The sequence below is a fragment of the Poromitra crassiceps genome (genome assembly GCF_964638095.1).
Source record: "Poromitra crassiceps genome assembly, contig: HAP1_SCAFFOLD_381, whole genome shotgun sequence".
Taxonomy (NCBI): Eukaryota; Metazoa; Chordata; class Actinopteri; order Beryciformes; family Melamphaidae; genus Poromitra; species Poromitra crassiceps.
Window position 1 is genome coordinate 143,656 of NW_028152023.1, and position 22,609 is coordinate 166,264.

A 22,609-nucleotide genomic window follows, 5' to 3' on the forward strand; every position below is an offset into this window, starting at 1 on the left:
CCGACATCCTAGGTTGACATGCTTCATCCCAATCGATTCCTTATTTCTTCTACTTTCATATGATATAAAGATCACCACTCAAGCTTTAAAATTGAGCCCGCTGTCAGCTATCGATTTACAGGCCAAATTCAGTTAAAAAATGTGTGAATCTAAAGTTTGCGGGTTTTAGTATAAGAAATTACAGGATGAAACTTCAATACGACAAAAATAGCGCTGCTCGGTGAACCATTTCCACGCCGAATTTAATAGAAGGTTCGGATAACTTGAAATCAATTGACTTACTTGAATATCCATGCTGTCTGTAGGGGAAACGCTGCAGTCGAGACGTTGCAAATATTCCAGTTTTCTGACATTGCAAAAAGCCCGTATCGCGCAGCTCGTCTCCCCGCAACTCGAAACTCGTTTTGGTGGTAATCCAATATCAACGACTGTCTGGCTTGTGAACACTTACTGATTGATAAAAAAGTAAATAAAAATAAGAGGGAAATATGATATGCTGCTACTGTCTCAGTAAATCCTTCCTGTCAGGTCAAGCAGTGGATTTCACCTCCTTGATTCAGCGTGAGAGACGACAGACCAGGCAGTGGAACAACGTTGCCGATTTTCAGACGTATTCATCAGCATTGGACAATACAGAATGTCAATCAATGTCAAGCAATCTATCTATCAAACAACAACCAATTAGGGTTTCACCTGGTTTCACGGGCTAAGGGAGAGCTCCCCTCCTCCTCAATCTGATTCGTTGGAAAACACATCACTCTCACTGTTTTCTGTGAATTGCAAGTCTTTTTCAACCAATCTTATTTTTTCATTAGATAAATTACCAAATAAATCAAGCCCACAGGGCGGGTGTTTTTTAATCCCCTCCCCCATGCTGGGACCAGGGCCAGAGTGACTCGTCTGCATGGAGCTATATAATGAATGAAAAAATGAGCGTCTGCACATAAGAAAAAACACATTTGATTGATATTTTATTATAAAAAAAAATATGAAAAATGAAAAATATAAAAATAAAAATAAAAAATATATTTTTTTAATATATATTTTTTTTATATAAAATCCCCAATCTAATAGAGGAGGACCATCCTCCTATGCCTCACTGGAAAAACCTCCTCTGATATATATATATGGGGGGTTTCAAAGTCTGAGACTGTGCCCCCCCCCCCAGTTTACTTGCTTAGTTAATTACTGGACAGTACCTATTATTATTTTATTTTACCCCAGAGACACTCAACAATTGAGCCAAGATAGCCTGATATTGCTGTTTGGAATACCTCAGACTAAAACAAATGCATAAGAAAGGTCTGTCTGAAGGCATTTATTTGTTTCTGACTCTAAAATTCCTCCCAAACTACTGTTTGTCTGTCTCTGAACTATCTGTTTAACCAAAGGAGATCTCCTTTTGATAACTAATGTAAAAACGTACGGCAATATTTTTCACTTCCATTCAATGAGCCACCCTGGGGAGGCCCGCCTCCCACTTTGCAAACCTCTGTGCTATAGACCAAATCACCGTGACATCACCATGTAAGCAACATTTACTTCTGCGTACCACTTCGGGAAGGCGCCAGGTTTAAATTTGCGTGTTGTCAAATAAATGCTGTCAAACTCTCGTTGTTTTCGGCCGACTACTTTCAATTTAAATGTTCAAACGGTTGGTAAACATGCTTGTCCGGTACATGTATTCACGGGACGAATACATGTACCGTGACACCCCTACTGTAAGGCTACGTGTCGAGGAAGCTATGTGACTGATGGATCCTTGAATCTTGTTCAAAATCCCATTGGAGAGTTTCAAAAATGAACGGGGCCAGGCAGAGAGATAGTAAGCTTACTATTCTGCATTCTTCAAAACAGATGTGTTTTTTTGCGGATAACGCCAACAGAGATGACATTATATAATGTTATCTTTTCACTCTTTTCACTGATTTATTGTCAACTGAAGAGAACGGGAGGAAGACACCGAGTCAAAGTAAACCCTTATATCAAATACATCTGAGTCTCAATCCTTTTGTTGTACAAAGTACAAAGCCTGGGAATCAGCTGGGACGATTTACACATAACCTCTCAGATTATTCACTTTTATTTGTTTATCTGCGAATATTTAAAGGTCCCAATTTGTGCAGCTGTAACCTCTTAAAAACGTGTGTCTCTGGTCCATAAAACATGATTCTGGATTAATTTGTCGAAAATATAGCAACCCCGTTTGTTCTGACGGAGTTGTCACTTCCTCATCTCGTCGCGTCCAAGACCAAGAATGGTCTGTTTCTATAATATATTCAGAACGAACAGTTCCCATTGGCCGCTGAGGGAGAGCCCGCCCCAGGCCAATCAGATTAGCGTCTGTGGACCAGCACGCTAGGTTGTGTCCACAACTAACGTTAGCAACGAGCTATCGCTAACTTAACGGTTGCTACGCTGAAGAGGACATCTCAAAATGCCTAGACTTACCGAATGCACCTCCGCAGTTGCTGGATCACGTACAGTTGGCGTCACTCCAGCTAGAAGTGTTAATTTTGTGGCTATAGACAAAATGGCGCAGGTAGCTTGTGTGAGAGAGACTGCGCGCAGTATGCTTAAGGACCCGCGTGACGTCACATTAACCCGTCTGGGGGACAGTGGCGTGCCGTCCATTAGGCGAACTAGGCAAATGCTAGGGGCGCTTGAGCCGTTAGGGGCGCCAGAGAGGGTAAAAAAAAAAAAACTTTTTCATGATAATAGGCCTACTATTATTTTACAATAGTAGACAAAAAATAAGCACAACAACGTCTTAAGTCTTTAAATAATAGTGAAATCATTTTTCTAATTCTGGCTTTCTGGCTGCCTGGGCTGCAGCACTTTCACCATGGTCCCTAATCCATACCACCCCACCCCCTGCGCGGCCGCGTCCCTTCTACCTGCTCGGAGCTCAGCAAAAATCTTGCCTAGGGCACCAACTTGGTCAGGCACGCCACTGCTGGGGGAACAGAGCATTAGGGGGCGTGGCTTGAAGGAGACTGCAGGGGGAAGCTGGATAGGGACAAATCTAACTCTGGCAGTTCTGAGGTTGTGACCACTACAGGGAGGGATGACAGCAGTATATATGCATTTACAAGTAAAAACAGCTTTTGCACGGAATGGGACCTTTAACTTGGCTTTCAGGCTCTTTTCCAGCTCCACCCTGGTCACAATCACACAGGTCAGCACATTGGCACTGAGAGCTGACCAGTACAACGAGCTCCACTGCAGCAGCCAGCTGGGCTTTTACTATGGGAGCTCAGAAAACTTTGTGAAATGCGCACAAAGTCTCAAACCCTTCTTTCCCGTACTTACTGGAAAAGTGAAACCCACCCCGTTGTCTGTCAGACAGTGGGGGTATCTTTCAACAGGGTTTAGAAGTTTTTCTTCTTCTGCCGTTTTATTCTTCTTCTGAACATGTAGGTATTTTGACGTTGACTAAAGAAACACTGCCGCCTAGTGGCCGCTTTTAGATAGGATTCCAAATTAGTGCTTACATCAAACGCAAATGCTACATAAAACAAATACAACAGGGGGAGGGGTTGGTGGGAGTATTAGGCTACTCACATGCGCTCTGTTTACAAACTTGTGTACAATAAAGATTTAAAGTGGGGGGAAATGCCTTTGCCCTGTCAAACAGCTGGAATACAGACATCTGAGAGGGAGGCGCACCCCACACTTTGAAAATCACTGCTCTAGAGTAAAACCTTTTTGTGTGGATTGCCTAGATCTTATTAAATAGTGGACATTTATTCATTCCCACATATTAGACACTATTTCTGATGGTAAAAATAGCGTAAAAAGCAGAATTCAGACATATTCAAAGGGAAAAAAACAGAATTTGGGATTTGTTGCTTTTTTCCCCCGTTTTCGTACCGTGCCGTATTCGTACCGAACCGTGACCCCAAAACCGAGGTACGTACCGAACCGTGACTTTTGTGTACCGTGACACCCCTACCTTACAGGCAATGTTAACTTTCCAAAATTATTATTCTTTGTACTTGGGCCAATTTCCCCCTGCTGCCCTGGTCACTGCTCCACCCTCTGCTGATCTGAGAGCCGTAGACTAGCAACATGTTTCCTCCGACACATGCGCAGTTGCCAGCAGTGTTGGGCAAGTTACTTTCAAAATGTAATATACTACATATTACTAGTTACTTTCATTTGAAAGTAATAAGTTACTTTACAATATTACTTTCTGTGTAGAGTAACTCGTTACTTATTACACTACTTTTGTATTACTTTCACCAAAACAACAGCAGCAGCAGAATGACATTACCGCCCCGGAACCATCCCGAAAAATAATTTCAACCGCCTTGAAATCAGTGTAAACAATCCAAAATTCTAAATGTTATTATTTTCCTTTGTTATTGTCATCTATAGTGGTTGTTTGCATAAAAACACACTGTAGAAAAGGGTCCATAATGGCCCACCGTCAGGCCTGTTCTTGGGGCAGTCGATGCCCACGAGCCGGCGCGCCAACGACGTAATGACGATGACACCGCCGTGACATCATCAATGATGATGTCAGAGTTCACCTGTGAGGTCATCGGCGATGTCAGACGTCTAGGCTGACTGTGATGGCAGACGGGACTTTACGGGGTCACCGATGATGTCATAGCTCCTTGGACGTTGTGACATCACCAACGGGGTATATAAACAAAGCGTTCTGTGACGCTGTACCCTTCCTTCCCTATTCTCCTTCATAATGTCAACCCTTGCCACGACTAATCTGTGATTCTGACCGATCACGGCCCGTGAGCCCTCATCTACGATCCAGCACACTTCACGAGGCAAGCCCAAAAGCTTCGCCCCCAGCAAGCCCACAAGCTTCGCTACACACACAGTTTGATTAGAAAATAACTATCTTTTTTTAAATATGTGCTTTGATTTTATCAAATGTAACTCAATTTGTAACTTGAGTTACTTGACAAAGTAACTGGTATAATATTACTGAAATCCTATAAGTAATAAGTTATATTACTGAGTTACTGCTAAAAGTAATATATTACATGTAATATGTTACTTTTGTAATGAGTTACCCCCCCAACACTGGTTGCCAGCCGCTTCTTGTCACCTGACAGCAGGGAGCTTCACTGGCAGGACGTAGCACGTGGGAGGATCACGCTATTAAGTCCAAGAAATTGTGTGCTCAACTCAGTGTTAAATACTTTGAGTGCCGGCCCAACAAAACATGAAAAGTCAAATGGAACTGGCAGAACTCACAGCTTCAAGTCTACACCGAGGAAGGCCACAGGCTGAAACGCGTCTGTTTTGTTTACTGCTCTATGTGGATTTAAAGCTTTTTGTGAAACTTCACCTGTGAGTGCTGCCAGTTCCATTTGACTTTTCAGGATCACGCTATTCCCACCAGTTCCCTTCTGCTTTGAACATGTGCTCTGACTAGGGATGCACGATATATCGGCAATCATATCGGTATCGGCCAGTATCGGCCGATTTTTTAACATATCGGTCATATTGGTATCGGTCAGATGTTGCAATGTTAATATCGGTTATCATTATCAGCCAAATTCTTCGCATTGATATGAAATAATGCAGTAAATCTATGATTTATGGGCTTTTCCAAAGGCTTTGCAAATAAAGAAATGCATAACTTTTTAAAATTCATGTGTTTTTCAGTATGTACAAAATGTGATGATCATAAAAATGTGGTTTTATACAGATCATATCGACATCGGTAAATATCGGTTATCGGCCATAACAGCAATGTTAATATCGGTTATCGGCATCGGCCAAAATTTTCATATCGGTGCATCCCTAGCTCTGACCAACCAGGACCAGGACAAATACCCATAATCCGGCTTCGAACCCACGGACACAGCCAATCGTGCCTTTATGGACGCCCGACCAAGCTGGGGGCAACATGCGACCCTCGTGTTGGTAACAATGTTAACTTTTAATTCAAATAAAGAACACGAAAATCTCTGACGCATCACCGACACCTACCCACCCACCACCGCAGAGATCCCGGTTCAATTCTTACTTCCGGCTCAGACGTTCCCGACAGACACAATTGGCCGTGTCTGCGGGTGGGAAGCCATTGGGGTGTGAGTCCTGGTCGCTGCACTTGGCGCCTCCTCTAGTCGGTCGGGGCTAGCCTGTTCGGGGGGAGGGGAACTGGGGGGAATAGCGTGATCTTCCCATGCGCCTCACTGTCAGGTGAAAAGAAGCGGCTGGCAACTGCGCATGTGTCGGAGGAAGCGTGTGCTACTCTACAACTCTCCCAAGATCAGCAGAGGTGGTGGATCAACTGACAGACAGCAGAGTTCCAGGGCGGTCAGGTCTTTACTCGCTGTGTCCCACAGCAGGATAAAGTGGTGTCACGCCCCCTCTCATCTGACACCCACAGGCAGTGTGCAGACAGATTGAAAAACTTTCCATCTCTGTTCAGACAAGATCTGCCCATGGTGCTGGCCTCACTGGGACCTCTGTCTTGACCTATACCTCAGGCAAATGTTGTCTTGTCAGAAGTGCTCCCCCATCCCTCCCAGTGTCCCTGTATCGTTATACATTGACTTCAACTCTATGTACTGAATTGCTTTTATGCAATTGTTGATGTGCAGAATCAGTGCAATTGTTTGTCTAGTATCTGTTAATTATTTGACTCACTCTATCGTTCGTGAATACGTTGTCAATCTAGATAATTTCTGTCATGATAAGCACATTTGAAGACATTTTTCAAACACAGGAGAGAAAGAGATGCAGAATGAGAGAGAGACACACACACAGAGAGAGAGATTACTCCTTTAAAAAGTAATACAATTACTTCACTTATTACTGTACTTGGTATCAAAAGTAATTAGCTATGTTACTCGTTACATTACTATTGCTTTTGCTCAGGGGCGTGCAGAGACCCTTAGAGGGGCAGGGTCTCACGCTGGATAAAGTGGTGTCACCCCCCCTCTCATCTGACGTCCACAGGCAGTGTGCAGACAACTATCTAGACATGATTGAAAAACTTTCCATCTCTGTTCAGACAAAGATCTGCCCATGGTGCTGGCCTCACTGGGACCTCTGTCTTCTTGACCCTACCTCAGGCACCCACCACTGATTACCGGCAACCAATCAGGAGGTCAAAGGTCACAGCACCAACAGATGGAACAGATATGCAACGGTCGCTGAAACACGTCCTTTGATGTACTGACCCAGTGGTAACTAGAACGACCGCACCTCACATATATGCCTCCACCAACAAGTGAGCAGTCGACATCCATGTCTGTCCAGACTTTGATGTTTGAGCAAAATGTGAAGAAATTCCGCAACATGTTAATGAGCGAGAAAATGGCGTTCGTTAGGTCAGTGACCTTGAACTTTGACCACCAAAATGTAATCAGTTCATCCTGGAGTCCAAGTGGACGTTTGAGGCAAATTTGATGAAATTCCTCAAGATGTTTAATAAACAACAAACAATGTTGCAGAGATATTGCGTTAATGAGCTTGAAAATGTGTTCGAGAGGTCACAGTGAGCTTGACCTTTGATAACCAAAATCTAATCAGTTCATCCTTCAGTCCAAGTTGACGTTTGAGCCAAATTGGAAGAAATTCCGTCAAGGCGTTCCTGAGATATCGCATTCACGAACATCGGACGGACAACGCAAAACCATAACTAGAGATGCATGTGCACCATCAATTCAACAATAGTGAAATATTCATTGTTGTGTGAACTACATATGCCCCAATTAAACAATGTATTGTAGAGCATGTCATAACCACCCATTGAAACACATATGACAAACATAACAGACACCCACCCAACAGAGCTCGTCCCTATGCCACAGTAAGATGAACAGTATGACATGACCGGGGATCATGAGTAACACAGTGAGGACGCCCTGTTTCTGCTCACCTCTCTGACCTCCGTCACATAGGTGGCGCTCTCATGCTCTGCCCTCTCCAACTCAGACTCCAAGTGCTGCTTGTCTCTTCTCAACTATGGAGCACAACAGAGATTCAGAGATGCACACTTATGAGATGTACACATGTTCCAATTAAAAAAATAAATAGCTGCAATGATAAAATTAATAACTATTATTATTCTAAATCAAGATATGAGAGTGTAAGTCTTAGAAGAAGTGCGTTTCACTGACGTTTTCCAAGTCTGCTCCATCACTTAGTCTCTCAATCTCCTGCTCCAGTGCTGTAACTTTCAGGTTCATCTAGGATAATAATAATACATTTTATTTATAGAGCACTTTTCAGGGTACTCAAGACACTTTACATATAACATATTTACATATATCTATCATAGGAAATAACATACACACTAAAAACACAACATGCAACAATCACACTAAAAGCAGTTCTGAAAAGGTGAGTTTTGATTAGTGATTTGAACATGGACGGCTGTGTGCAGTCTCAGTGTTTTTTGTGCATGTTTTTAGCGGGGGGTTCCTATCCGGAGGAAACCCCAGGGGAGCACGGGGAGAACATGCAAACTCCGCACAGAAAGGCCCTTTTGAAGAGCCCATCTGGGCAGTAGGCACTGAGGACTCGGGGATGGAGACACACCCTCAGCGCCCACAGCGTCCCAGGCGGGAATCGAACACAGGACCTTCTTGCTGTGAGGCGACAGCGCTACCACTGCACCACCATGCCCCCCGTGTGTTTGGGGAGTTCCAGAGAGAGGGGGCAACTACGTAGAATTCTCTGGGCATCCAAGGTCCGGCGCTTGGTCCTGAGTGTGGTGGAGACAGACTTGGCATCATAGCGGCAGTGAGTTCTGGAGGTACTGGAGTTTATTTTGGACATAAAGAATGCTGTTGCAGTAGTCAATTGTGAATGTGATGAGACCATGGATCAGCGTTTCGGCAGCAGAGGAGGAGAGTGATGGGCGGAGACTAGCCAGCTATGTTTTTTTAGGTGGAAAAAGGCAGTTCTGTTGATTTGTTTTACGTGGTGTTTGAAGGAGAGGATTCTGTCGAAGAAGACTCACGCCGGGATTCCACTGAGTGCATTTGCGTTGCGTTGCGGCTGTGCTCCGGTTTTGCTCCGTGCTCCGCCAACACTCAACGGCTGCGTGCAGAGCACGTCACGTCACGGCTCCGCTCCGCCAGACAGCTGGAGTGACGAGACCGACAAGTTCTCGCGGTGAAATTGCGCGAGACACTTTGTATGTGGGATAAATACAACAACAAACAGGCAGAAGATCATTGTTCCCAACTGGAGAAGCAGAGGAGGGGTGGACTTGCTTGGTGTTGTCCTTGTTTGTTTGTTTGTTTATTTATTTAAGAAAAGGGACAATGCACATTAATTAGCATGAGCACGTGAGTCCATCATGTAAATGTGCCAGATTTAGCCATACAGGCTAATTTTCATCTGCAGTCCCTGGCAGGTTGATGTTATATGTGAAACATTAACAAACACATGCAATAGTACAGAAGACATAAGTAGACAAAAGCATATAAAAGAAGAAAAGCACAAGCACATTAATAGCATATAAAAAGAACATGCATGAGCACATATAAAAAAGAAAATGCAAGATTACATTAGCATATTCTATACAATACATGCCAGAGCAACAGCACATAAGCACATAAAAACAGACAAAAGCATATAAGCACAATTATGCAGCCCCTGGTTTACTGTAAAGCACGGACAAAAGCACAGACAAAACCGCATGCCGTACAAAGCAGACAAACAATGACAAACAACGAGAAATGCTATCCTGGAGTATGGATGCATGTTTGATTGTTCAATAGACAATGTTTTATGGAGTTGGAGAAGGAGTTGAAAGATGTGATGAAAGATTGTTTAGAAAAAGAAGGTTGCGCTTCAACAATGGGTTTCTCAGTGGAGTGCCAAACCCAAAATCCAAAATCTGTTCAAAAAAGGCTGAAAGGGTAGCACATCTCAGTTTTCAAAGTCAAGGAGGACAAAATACTCACATTTCACTTGATTTATTGGCTCACATCACACAAAAACAAAACGCTTACGCGTTTCGGCAAAGAGCCTTCTTCAGAGCGTTGTGATGAAAGATGTTTCTCAGTTCTACGGGTATAGTGTTCCAGGTATGTGCTGCTCTGTAGGAGAAGGCTGACTGGCCAAAGCTACAGTACTTCTCCTATGTGGAATTTTACAGTCTCCTCTGGTAGAGGCTCTGGTAGATGAATTTTGAATTTGTGAAAAGGATGTGTCGTGTCATATATTATTTTGTGGTTTTCCACTTCAATGATTAACTTTTCCTCATACATGTTTGTCCTCTGGCTTGATATTGAATGCTGTAAGCACCTCTAGACCTGTTGACTCCAGGCCTAGCTCCGCCCAACTTGCTGCGGCTTTGCTCCGACATCCGTGAAAAATAGAAGCCTTGCGTATCTGCTTCGGAGCTCCGAATCGTCGGAGCTGGGACGGAGTAGACACGCAACGCAGCGGAGTAGGTCGGAGTTGACACATTGATTAGAGTGGAAACGTATCGGCTCCGAAGCCGTACCGCAGCGCAGACGGAGCGAACTCAGTGGAATTTGGCCGTCAGCGGTTGTGGATGTGTTGACCAAGCACGAGCCCTGGGGGATGTCTTGGGACAGAGGAGCGGTGCAGTTGTTGATTGTGATGAACTGTGGTCTGTTTGTGAGATACAGTATGACCTTAGCCAGGAGAGGGCAGTACCAGTGATGTTGAGGGAGGATTCAAGGCCGTAGAGGATAATGATGTGGTGACGGGTTGATGGTGTCAAAAGCTGCAGTGAGGTCGAGGAGGATGGATTGAAATGGTTGGAACAGGTCGTTGGACATGAGGTGGGCTTTGAGTTGGGAGGCGACATGTTCCAGTATTTAGGACAAAGAAGAATGATGCAACGAAAAGGGCACAAGATGCAATGATTTATACACCTACAGTGATTTGGTATTCAGTGTGGGAGTCGTTTTGCAGCTTAACCTGAATGCAATACCTCTTTCAGCTCTCCCTGCGATACGTCCAGCTTCACCTTCCAGCGAGACGCCTCCTGCTCCACACTGCTCTGGAGGCGCTGCAGCATGCCCTCCTGTGGACACGGCAGGTATGACAGCTTAGTTCCACAAACATTACCACCACACAACCATGAACTTGACACAAAAACCTCATCTCACCGTCTCTGCCAAAACCTTCTTGTATGTCTCACAGTCTTTCTGCATAATCCTTTGGGTTTCCTCTGACTCCTTCAGCTTCGCAGCCAGTCCCTGATAAGAGAAAAGTATGGTAGTGTGGTAAATCCATGGTGAGTCTACCTTCGCCCTAAATCTCAGTAGCAGAGGAATAACGATCAAGTTTCCACTTTAATTACCTCAGAGTCCCCTGATGCAGGGGTGGAACTGGACTGTGCTACTGCCGCCTCAAACCTGTGTAGCCATTCCTTATGGTTCTGTTAGACAGGAAAGGTGAAGAGACACATCAGTGGAACAGGGACAAGAGCAGCACCAGAGGGAAGGAGTAATGAGGGTACCGCTTAGAAGAGCAAATATACCTGCTCATTGGGTAGAGGCACATGGGGCAGAAGTCTGTGCAGAACATCTCGACACTCAGCCTGGAATGACTCCAGTGTCGTCTGGTTTTCCTGCACGGTGATGGGAGGGGGCAGAGTGGCGGGGGAAAAGGAGAGTAGAGGAGATTGAACACTGGCTGTACGAATGAGGACAACGTGTAGTGGTCATCTGAGCAGACATGACCAGAATCTGGCTCTCCCTCTCTCTACGCTCCATTATCCCAATCTGAAATGATAGCATCAGGGCTTTAGGATGCATTCTCACTCCCAAATACCCTATACCAGGGGTTCCCAAATTGAAGCATGGCGGTGGCCCACTTTGAAATCTGAAAATCTTCCAGTGCCCACTGCCCACCCAACCCTTTAATCACAACTCTGATCAACACACGCAACTAACAGGATGTATCTCCCTATGTATTTTTTTTATTTAATTAACAGAGCATGTGAATTTGGGCATACGGAGAATTAATAATCCATCCACACACAAAAAATGTAGGCAAAATATCCAAAAGCCAGATTGCCAACATGCCCCTTAGTAATCAGATATATTTGCGTGCATAGGGGTTAAAGTGGGATTTGGCAGGTGATTTTGAAAAGAAAATGCAGAAGCATTTCACTTCCTACCACCCTCCAAACAATGCACTGCACGTTTCTTTGCTTTTAGCTAGATTGAATTCAAATTAGCCTGACATGGTTTGAAAGCTGGCAGGCTGGGGGTACATCACCCAAATATGCCTTATTAATCACGTTGGTAATGTTTGTTACAATAGTGTTAGCTCAAATGCTAATGTTAAACAGTATGTGGATGGAGAATGCTAACACCATTTGCACCATGTTCCAGAATGTATAGAAAATAACCGATTATAGTTTGTTGGTGTATTATTCAAGTTTTCTAGTAGGGGTGCACGATATATCATTATATCATAGCGGTATCAGCCGATGATAGTCATTTTTTAACACATTGGCATCAGTCCGATGCTGCAATGTTAATATCTGTTTGTTATCGGTATCAGCCAAAATGTTCACATTGAGAGGAAACAATGTGGTAAATCTATCATTTATGGGCTTTTACAAATGTTTTGGAAATAAGGAAATGTATTACCGTACTTTTGCAAATTCAGTGTTTACATGTGTTTTTCACTATGTACACATTTTATTATCGTAGAAATATATGTGTGTGTGTGTGTGTGTTTATAGAGATCATATCGACATCTGTAACTATCGGTTATTGGCCATAACAGCAATGTTAATATTGGTTATCGTATCGGCCAACATTTTCATATCGGTGCATCCCTACTTTCTAGTCAAGTACGGTCCATTTGGTAGATTGTATTTGTCCAAAAACATTTGCCTAAAAAAAGACAAAGAAAGAAAGACTAGAACGACCGCAACGCGGACTTATGCCTCCGCATTAGTTAATTCTGGAGTCCAAATCGCCATTTGAGGCAAATTGGAAGAGATTCCGTCAAGGCGCTCCTGTGATGTTGCGTTACAGAGCTTGGAAATTGGGTGTGTGAGAGGTCACAGTGAGCTTGAACTTTGACCACCAAAATGTAATCAGTTCATCCTTGAGTCCAAGTCGATGTTTGAGACAAGTTTGATTAAATTCCGTCAAGGCATTCCTGAGATATCGCGTTAACAAGCTTGAAAATGGCGTTCGAGAGCTCACCTTGACCTTTGACCTTTGACCACCAAAATGTAATCAGATCATCCTTGGGCCTAAGTGAATGTTTAAGGGGAATCTGATGAAATTTTGTCAAGTTGTTCCTCAGATATGGCGTTAACAAGCTTGAAAATGGCGTTCGAGAGGTCACAGTGACCTTGACCTTTGACCTTGGACCACCAAAATCTAATCAGATCATCCTTGGGCCTAAGTGAATGTTTAAGGCGAATCTGATGAAATTTTGTCAAGTTGTTCCTCAGATATCGCGTTAACAAGCTTGAAAATGGCGTTCGAGAGGTCACAGTGACCTTGACCTTTGACCTTGGACCACCAAAATCTAATCAGATCATCCTTGGGCCTAAGTGAATGTTTAAGGCGAATCTGATGAAATTTTGTCAAGTTGTTCCTCAGATATCGCGTTAACAAGCTTGAAAATGGCGTTCGAGAGGTCAGTGAGCTTGACCTTTGACCTTGGACCACCAAAATCTAATCAGATCATCCTTGGGCCTAAGTGAATGTTTAAGGCGAATCTGATGAAATTTTGTCAAGTTGTTCCTCAGATATCGCGTTAACAAGCTTGAAAATGGCGTTCGAGAGGTCACAGTGACCTTGACCTTTGACCATCAAAATCTAATCAGATCATCCTTGGGCCTAAGTGAATGTTTAAGGCGAATCTGATGAAATTTCGTCAAGTTGTTCCTCAGATATCGCGTTAACAAGCTTGAAAATGGCGTTCGAGAGGTCACAGTGACCTTGACCTTTGACCTTGGACCACCAAAATCTAATCAGATCATCCTTGGGCCTAAGTGAATGTTTAAGGCGAATCTGATGAAATTCCATCAAGGCGTTCCTCAGATATCGCGTTAACAAGCTTGAAAATGGCGTTCGAGAGGTCACAGTGACCTTGACCTTTGACCTTGGACCACCAAAATCTAATCAGATCATCCTTGGGCCTAAGTGAATGTTTAAGGCGAATCTGATGAAATTCCATCAAGGCGTTCCTCAGATATCGCGTTAACAAGCTTGAAAATGGCGTTCGAGAGGTCACAGTGACCTTGAACTTTGACCTTGGACCACCAAAATCTAATCAGATCATCCTTGGGCCTAAGTGAATGTTTAAGGCGAATCTGATGAAATTCCATCAAGGCGTTCCTCAGATATGGCGTTAACAAACATCCGTACGGACGGACGGACGGCCGGCCGTACGTACGTACGTACGGACGGACAACCCGGATCCATAATGCCTTCGGCCTGGCTTCGCCGGCGGAGGCATAATAAAAATGAAAAAAAGGGAGATTTTGAGTGCTAGATTTTGCCATTGCACTTGCACTGGGTGAGAGAGATCTGTCCACCAATGGGACCTGACCCATTCTGCAACATGTCTCCAGATATGAGTTAGACAGTATTGTGTGTACAATGATTTAATGAGACACAAATGAGACAGAAGTGCTAATAAACATTTATGCTGCGTTCCATTTAAACCCATGTGTATCTACGTAACCACGTGTATCCCCCATGAGGGGGATACACGGTTCATCCTGTCCCTGCCCCGGCTTCTACCCCTGAAGAGGATAAGAGAAGGAGAAAGGAGGGTGGGAGAAGTCAGAAGCTTATGTTATTTATTCGGGGGAAGGCCATGTCAGGGGCCCCAATCATAAGGGGGATGAGTCAATTTCCGAACCCTCCGATTATAAGTGGTATTACTATAAAAAAGATTATTACAAAAGCGTGTGCAGTAACAATGACGTTGTAGATTTGATCGTCTCCTAGAAGAGCTCCGGGTTGGCTTAGTTCTGCTCGGATTAAAAGGCTTAGGGCGGTGCCGACTATTCCGGCTCAGGCACCGAATACTAGATATAGGGTACCAATGTCTTTGTGGTTGGTTGAGAAAAATCAGCGGGTGATTGCCACAGGTAAGGTGGCCGAGTAAAGCGGTGGATTGTAGCCCCATAGACAGAGGTTTAAGCCCTCTCCTTATCAAGTCTTGGGGTGTTAACACGTTAGATTGCAAATCTAAAAACGCAGACTAGGCGTCTGCCGGGACTTACATTAACCGCCCGTGGCGGCGGAAGATAGATGAATGCTCGCTGGTTAGGGCGCTTAGCTGTTAACTAAGAGTTTGTAGGATCGAGGCCTTCTCATCTAGTAAGGCTTTAGCTTAATTAAAGTGTCTGTTTTGCATATAGCTTTCTCCTCACTGCCGTCCAATGAGGTATATAATATGGTGGTGATGCATCGGGCAACGTTCCGTTCCATAGCGATGTTTCCTGTGTGGTTGTGGAGTAAAAGGTGCTGTGCTACTCAGGCATGGCTAATGGATTTGTGAATGCTTGAGCACTGAGATACAAGGTGGGGAGCAGGCTTCTAGCATGAGACAGCGCCTTGGAGTGAGTGTGCAACAGCAAAAATGGGAAATCTTTAGAATTTCTTCCAAATACTTAACATCGCATGGTCTATATTGGATTTTCTTTTTTTTAGTTCTGACGATTTTAACCATTCCGATAAGTCCATCCACTTACACTGCCCACTGACACGAGGCTTAGCAGCCAGTAAATCATCAGTAGCCATGACTGCAAACATGGCCAGTACTTAGGCAGATGCAGCTGTTTTGGTAAGAGACAGAAATATATGTATTGATACCAAAAATGTCATTTGTATTGTTATTGTGAAACCTGCTCAATACTTATACTGTGGATTAACTCATTGAGTGCCAATGACGACTTTAGTCGTCAATTCGGATAGTAACGTTGAGTGCCAATGACGACTAAAGTCGTCAATTGCGTTTTTTGACGGTGGGACGTGGATCAAAGCCAGATCCATCTCCTGTAAAATTTTGGGGCATGTTGAATGTGTATAACCTATTTTACCGACCCATTAGGTGGCGACAGTACTCTCCAGATTAGAGAAAGTTGAGGAAAAAAAAGCAGAAAAAGCCCTGTGATCAAAGAGAAACCGATGCATGAGCCAGACCGGCACAGATTGCTCTGGCTGCCTGGAGCCAACGTTAGCTGCGAACAGCAGTCAATCCGCTCCCACAAATGTCTCTGTCTCTGCTGCATAGCTTCTCCACACGATTAGCCGCCAGAAAATAAAACCAAAGCCAATGGTTTGGCTTATACAGTGTCGCGCTGGGAGCCGGCGCACAAGGCTGAGTGCTCCGAAAATAGACTGGGTGCAGCGCACTTTGAAACGCGCAGCAGAAAGCCTATAATCGGACGCAGCTTCATCCCAGCTCACAACCGAAACCCCAGAAACGCAGACGAACGCGAGCCCCATCCAGACTCCCCCGACGAGCGGCCGCCATCTGAACGTGGATCCGTGAGGCAGCAGAGCCTGCCATAGCAGGAGGCAGAGACTCGCCTGACACACGCAGCAGCCAGCACAGCGAGCAGAGCCACCAGAGACACTCCCACGGAGGAGGAGTTTGGAGTTGAGGGGGGTGTGGGTGCTGTTTATTGAAGGAAATTACTGTTCAGATGTTTCAGGTCAGAAAATATTAGTTTCAGAGTCAGTGATTTGCTTGAAATGCTTCATTTCACAAAAGGCTCAATATCTCAGCTCCTAGATGGAAACGCCTTTTTTTTTGCTGTTTTTGACCTATCTTCTCCGGCTGATAACTAAAGAACGGAAAATTATATCAATAAACTTTTTTTTGCTGCTGATACAATAGAGTCTCATCGTTCTTTGTGCGTGTTCGGTGTTTACATAGTAATATCACACAATATTCTGTGGGCCTCGAGAAATCACTGAAAACGCTCTGAAACTCTGGCACTGGGAGCGTCCGTTCTCCAAAAGTGGCTGGCACTCAATGAGTTAAGTGGAGCGTGGGGATGTCTCACTGCTACTGTCCGGTAATAGACCAGTCAGCTTAAGGTTAAGAGTAGGATTTGAGGCGCATTTACTGCCAAGTATTTTTTTGTGCCGAACAAAAACATAAAAATGTTGCCCTAATGATCTATAAAAGAAATTATGCATTTGTCGAGTGCCTATTAGTACAGTAGAAGAACATTGTAGACAGAGTTCACTTTTTCACTGGCTGAATATACTCTGCCCATCTACATCTACAGTATGGTAAGCTCAGCCCAGCACTCTGGACAGAGGTAATAATGGACCTGCACACCTGCTTCATTGATAGCTCATTCACTGGTTTCCCCCATTGCTCTTCACATCTGTGTGTGATCATTCCTCATGGCAACGAGATGCTCTTGTGCCATGGCTCTATCAGATAACACCTGCGTGTTCCAGTGCTGAGCCTGCACTGTTCTGTTCCCTCTGGTGTTCACGCTGGTGTTTGGGCAGAGTGTGAGACTTCATGACTGAGTATCAGAGAGGTGGTGCGTGTCACTCTGTGTCTGCTGTGTCTATTCACAAAAGAGTTGCCTCGGGGCCTATCGAGTTGTCCTACCATCATATGACCACTTGTTTCAAACCTCGGGAGGAACAGCTGATTCCGGCTGGGTCACAATCGTAACACAAGGGTACAATACAAGCTTAGTTGCTTAATACAATATATTAAGGCAGGCCTAACGGGGGGTTGGGGGGGGGGGGGGTGGATGGCCGACTGCTAAATCGACTTTCTAAAGCTCATTGAACAGTGAAATTGAAAATTGTGAAGTGTGACAAAACTGTAAGGAGTGTGGTATCCTCCATGTTTTCAGCCTGCTGTGCAAACTACAAACTACCAGTGGAAAAATGTGCTTGTCTCCACTATTCAGCGAACAAGTGATTAGATCTGCAATAACAAGAGTTGAGTGTGCAAAGACCTTGAACGTTCTGCTCCTAGCTTCGAGAAAAACTTCTTCTAAGGTACAGACCGCTGTGCATATCTTATTTTAGCTGCGTAGTCAAAAAGTATTTCTTATCACCAGGGGCCGGTTGCACCAAGTGGTCTTAACTATGCCTGGTCGTAACTCCTACGTCGGTCTTAGTTAAGACCAGTCTTTAGAGTGGATTTACGCCTGTTGCACCAACACGGCTTACGTCTGGTCTTAACTACGCTAGTCGTAGCAATGCGCGTTCATGTGAATTGTCGGGGAATGCGCTCTGATTGGCCCACAAATGTGCCTCGCGCCCTGCTATTTCACTGACCCCCGTGAAAATAACTTGCTTTGTTTTTTTACAGTGGCCACTACTGTATGTGCATCACTACACTACACTCCTCCCACCCTCCCTCGCTCCGGGGGAAAAATGGCGGCGATTGAGCCAGACAGACAGTCTGAATGAAATTGAATGTAACGTTCCCAATTCTATGTATTAAATTCTAAAAGAATTAACAGCAACATTTGGGAAGGCTAAGCCACACAACTAGTTAGTTATAATCTTAACATCGTGCTTCAAAAGACGGAGAACTGGCTGTGTTACGACGATGACGGTAAGGAGTCAAAAAGGTCTCCGCGGAGATCTCTGTTACAGGCAGGCTCTACGCCTCCTCCTGACCAGGCATAGGAGTTACGCCTGGGCATAGTGAAAATAAGGCTTAAGCCGTCTTGGTGCAATCGGCGTAGCTGTTAGGTCGTAAAGTTACGACCAACTTAGCTTAAGACCAGTGTAAGACCAGTTGGTGCAACCGGCCCCAGATGAATACAATGCAAACATATTTGTGAGCCAATGATTCTGACTACATATGCTGTATACATATAAATATACATACAGTATACTGCAGCTGCAAATATAAGAGAAATGTATATTGTTTCAACTGTAATGGCAAAATAAATGAAATGCCTTGTTGATCCATCAATAAATGAGTTGCTCGTGAGATGTCAGCTATGAGTGTCAGCTATAGATCATAATTAAACAGAGTCAACAATGATCAACAACCAATCAATAAGCAGTCAATCAATCATTTTACTCTCACACAACCATTTCAATTTAGTTTGTAGTGGGGCCTAAAAAAGTGGCAGCCTTATACTTGAATTAAGAATATATTCAAATGAATGGGATAACACTTGACAGTGATATTTTAAACAAGGTGTATTGTATTCCCCAAGTTCAGAATCATTTCATCATCTTCACAAAAGCTGCTGCCAAACATCTCCGATCTTCAATGTTTCTCAACTTGATTGCATGCTTGCAATCTCATGTTTTATTGGATCAACTGTGAAATCATGTAAGCAAACAAAGTTCAGGAGGATCCTGGCCTGGAACTGAAATTCAGTTTGCATTCCATCAATATAGGAATATGATTTTCTACCAAATTCAGAGACTGGAAAGGGCAACTTCTCCACCTTTCTGAGCCTAACTCCACCCACTTTGTCAATTTAGGGGGGGGGGGGGAGCATTGAGATATAATATGAATGGAGAGAGTGTCCCTATCTCCTCCCTGTATGGTCTATTGAAGCCAAAATCCTGCCAGATCAGTGAACCAGATTCTGCGCAGTAGCTCCGTTGATTTACAACCTCTGAGAGCTCCCCGCCCCTCTGAACTTTCTTATGTAGAGCTGCTGTTTCTAGAATGCGCACAGTGCATTGTGTATTTATACACAGTCTAGCTCTGTAAATATAACACTTTAAGTTGTAATATTTTGTGTCTCGCCAAAAGTAACCAGGAAGAGTCCCACTATGAGATCAGTTTATCAAAATGACGCCTGTACGAAAATCTGATTTTGGTTGTCGGAGATTTCTCCTCCGGGCTGCTGTGCTCTCAGCCCGGACCGGAAGTGGAGGCTCCTCTCGGCCTCACTGGGGAAATTATCCGATCCACTGCTGTGTTGATTAAGCTAGCCAATGTTTCCGTGGCATTTTGATTAACTTTATGATTTAATTCCTTTTGGAGCAAATGTTGGTTTTACAAATCTAACCTTGACGCTTTACGCTACGTTGTTTACTGGTATAGTGTGGGTAGGGCAGCCTGCTGTAACGTTCCATTTAATATAGCTCAGTGGTAACGTTAGCCTAGCTGCCTAGTCTCGTCTCTGTTAACTACCGGATATCCTTACAACAGCTAAGAAAGGAGCTTGTGAAGAAGGAACAGCCCCACAGTCAAAGCATTTCTCTGAGATATCCATATAAAAATGTTTGTTGCTTTAATACCAGAAATAAAACCTCTGTTTATGTGACGCTAACGGGTTAGCGATTAGCTCATGGCTGGTGCTTGCGTACTAGGCCCCATCTTATAAAACACATTTCCTGGCAGTTGGACAACCTGGTAAGTTCTGAAAATATGTGTATATTATTGTGTTATTCCAGCTATCGTTATCGGTTGTTAAGTTATAGTAATATTAAGCCGATAAATAATGAAAAACAGCCGACTAGCGAAAGTGGCTAACGCTATTGCTAACGTAGCTGGAGTAACTACTAAAACACATATTTTCTGAACTTACTTCAGTCCCCAACCAACGTTAATTCCTCGCGTGCCTTTCTCAAAACAATGTTCTTTTTATTGCGGTCCATTGATATGTCTGGTAGCCAGCACAGCCACCCCGACCTCCAGGGAGCCACTACCCGTGCTAAGAGCCTCTGTCCCGGGTCCACACAGAGCCACCCAGACCTCCAGGCAGCGTTACATGATGAAAGCACAAAGCAGCACTGTATCCTGTCTATGTCAAACCAACGCTAGTTCTATACTGTGAAGAGCCTGTCCAGCCAATGACGGCTTGAGACTGGCTGCCACAGCTGTCAATCATCCATTTTTATCCCTTTTTATATGTCAAATAACTACTTAAAAACAAACTGATCAGAAAAATGACCACTTGCACAGGCATTAGCATGATAATGACTATCTAAAATGATACAAACCACCTTTGGAAAAAAATTATCTGACGTATACTGTGATTATTTCGGTTGTAATTTTCCCATCCACTAACATGGGGAGGCGGGCCTTGTGACCTAATACTGGATTCAGCCGTCAGGGCGGTGATCTAACATGCAGCGGCTTCACTAATGGAACCATGGAATGGCGTCCATCTTTATAAGTCGATGGGGGGGAGCAGGTTCTGACTGAAAAGGAGGGCCGGCCGGCGGGGAGGGCACCAGGGGAGCGGGCAGCAGGGGGGAGGGTAGCAGGAGAGCAGGGGGGGGGGAGCAGGAGAGCAGGGGGGAGGGGAGCAGGAGAGCAGGGGGGAGGGGAGCAGGTGAGCAGGGGGGAGGGGAGCAGGGGGGGGGGGGGGGGGCAGGGGAGCAGGGGGAGGGGGAGCAGGGGAGCGGGCAGCAGGAGAGCAGGGGGGGGGAGCAGGGGAGCGGGCAGCAGGAGAGCAGGGGGGGGGAGCAGGGGGGGAGGGCAGCAGGAGAGCAGGGGGGGGGGCAGCAGGGGAGCAGGGGGGGTTTTGTGATTGCTTCACAGCAGTTAACGTTACATTCTAAAGCAGAAATAAAGTCACACAGTCAAACACGCAGCACAGCGAGAGGGCAGCTCTCTCTGCATGAGACAACAGACAGACAGACAGACAGACAGACAGACAGAACCCAGACGCCCAGGGGGCAGGACAAAGCTGCCATATTTGTTCAACAAATGCTGCACTGTGCACACTGCTTATTGGCTGAGAGCCCACGTGGGTCTAACAAAGGAGCGTTGGCGGGGGAAGGTGCGGGGGGGTTGTTTGGTCTCGAACTTTTGGAGACACGTCTCAGTGGATAACGGTTCTGTCAATAGGAAGAAGAGGGAAATTTGAATCTAGAACTGGGATTTCAACCTGGGGAGAGCAGCCACTATGCATAAAATGATCATATATGACAAATTCAAATACTTGACACAAAAATGTCAGGATTTTGACCTGAATCTATCAACAACACGACAACAACAGTTGAAAATTAAATGTGTCCAATGTGTAAGGAAACATGAACATACCACCGCCTTGGGCTACCAACATACAGTACAGTTCTGTACATGTACTACAGCAACATCTAAAGCCCAGCACAGGCTATACAAATGAGGGCCAAGCTGGGGTAAAACTATAGTGACCTGACAGTCAAGGCCCTAGTTATACCTGCTCCAGGCGGTAGGCCATCTCCTTCTGAATCTGCTGGATGGCACCCTTGGCTGACTGGTCCTGGTGAACTAGTTTGTCCCGCGACTCTCTCAGCTCTTTCAGCAGCTCCTCCACCCTGCCCTCCAACTGCAGACACAAAAGCACACAAAGGGTAAGTAAGCACTAAGCAACGCGTCAGACAACATTTCAGCCTGGACCACACCTGGCCTGACCAGCTAGACAGGATGACATGTCAGCCTGGACCACACCTGGCCTGACCAGCTAGACAGGATGACATGTCAGCCTGGACCACACCTGGCCTGACCAGCTAGACAGGATGACATTTCAGCCTGGACCACACCTGGCCTGACCAGCTAGACAGGATGACATTTCAGCCTGGACCACACCTGGCCTGACCAGCTAGACAGGATGACATTTCAGCCTGGACCACACCTGGCCTGACCAGCTAGACAGGATGACATTTCAGCCTGGACCACACCTGGCCTGACCAGCTACACAGGGTGACATTTCAGCCTGGACCACACCTGGCCTGACCAGCTAGACAGGATG

General features: G+C 44.9%; 1 protein-coding gene across 1 annotated transcript; it reads right to left on the minus strand.

The window, feature by feature from the left end:
* Nucleotides 1–7,825: 7,825 nt before the first annotated feature.
* Nucleotides 7,826–22,186, minus strand: LOC310771158 (kinectin-like; the record flags this gene model as incomplete). Its single annotated transcript, XM_083663820.1, has 8 exons — nucleotides 7,826–7,948; nucleotides 8,106–8,174; nucleotides 10,904–10,996; nucleotides 11,082–11,171; nucleotides 11,276–11,353; nucleotides 11,456–11,610; nucleotides 21,623–21,713; nucleotides 22,058–22,186. Coding segments are annotated over 8 exons (828 nt in total), but the record flags the coding sequence as incomplete, so codon positions are not given.
* Nucleotides 22,187–22,609: the final 423 nt, after the last annotated feature.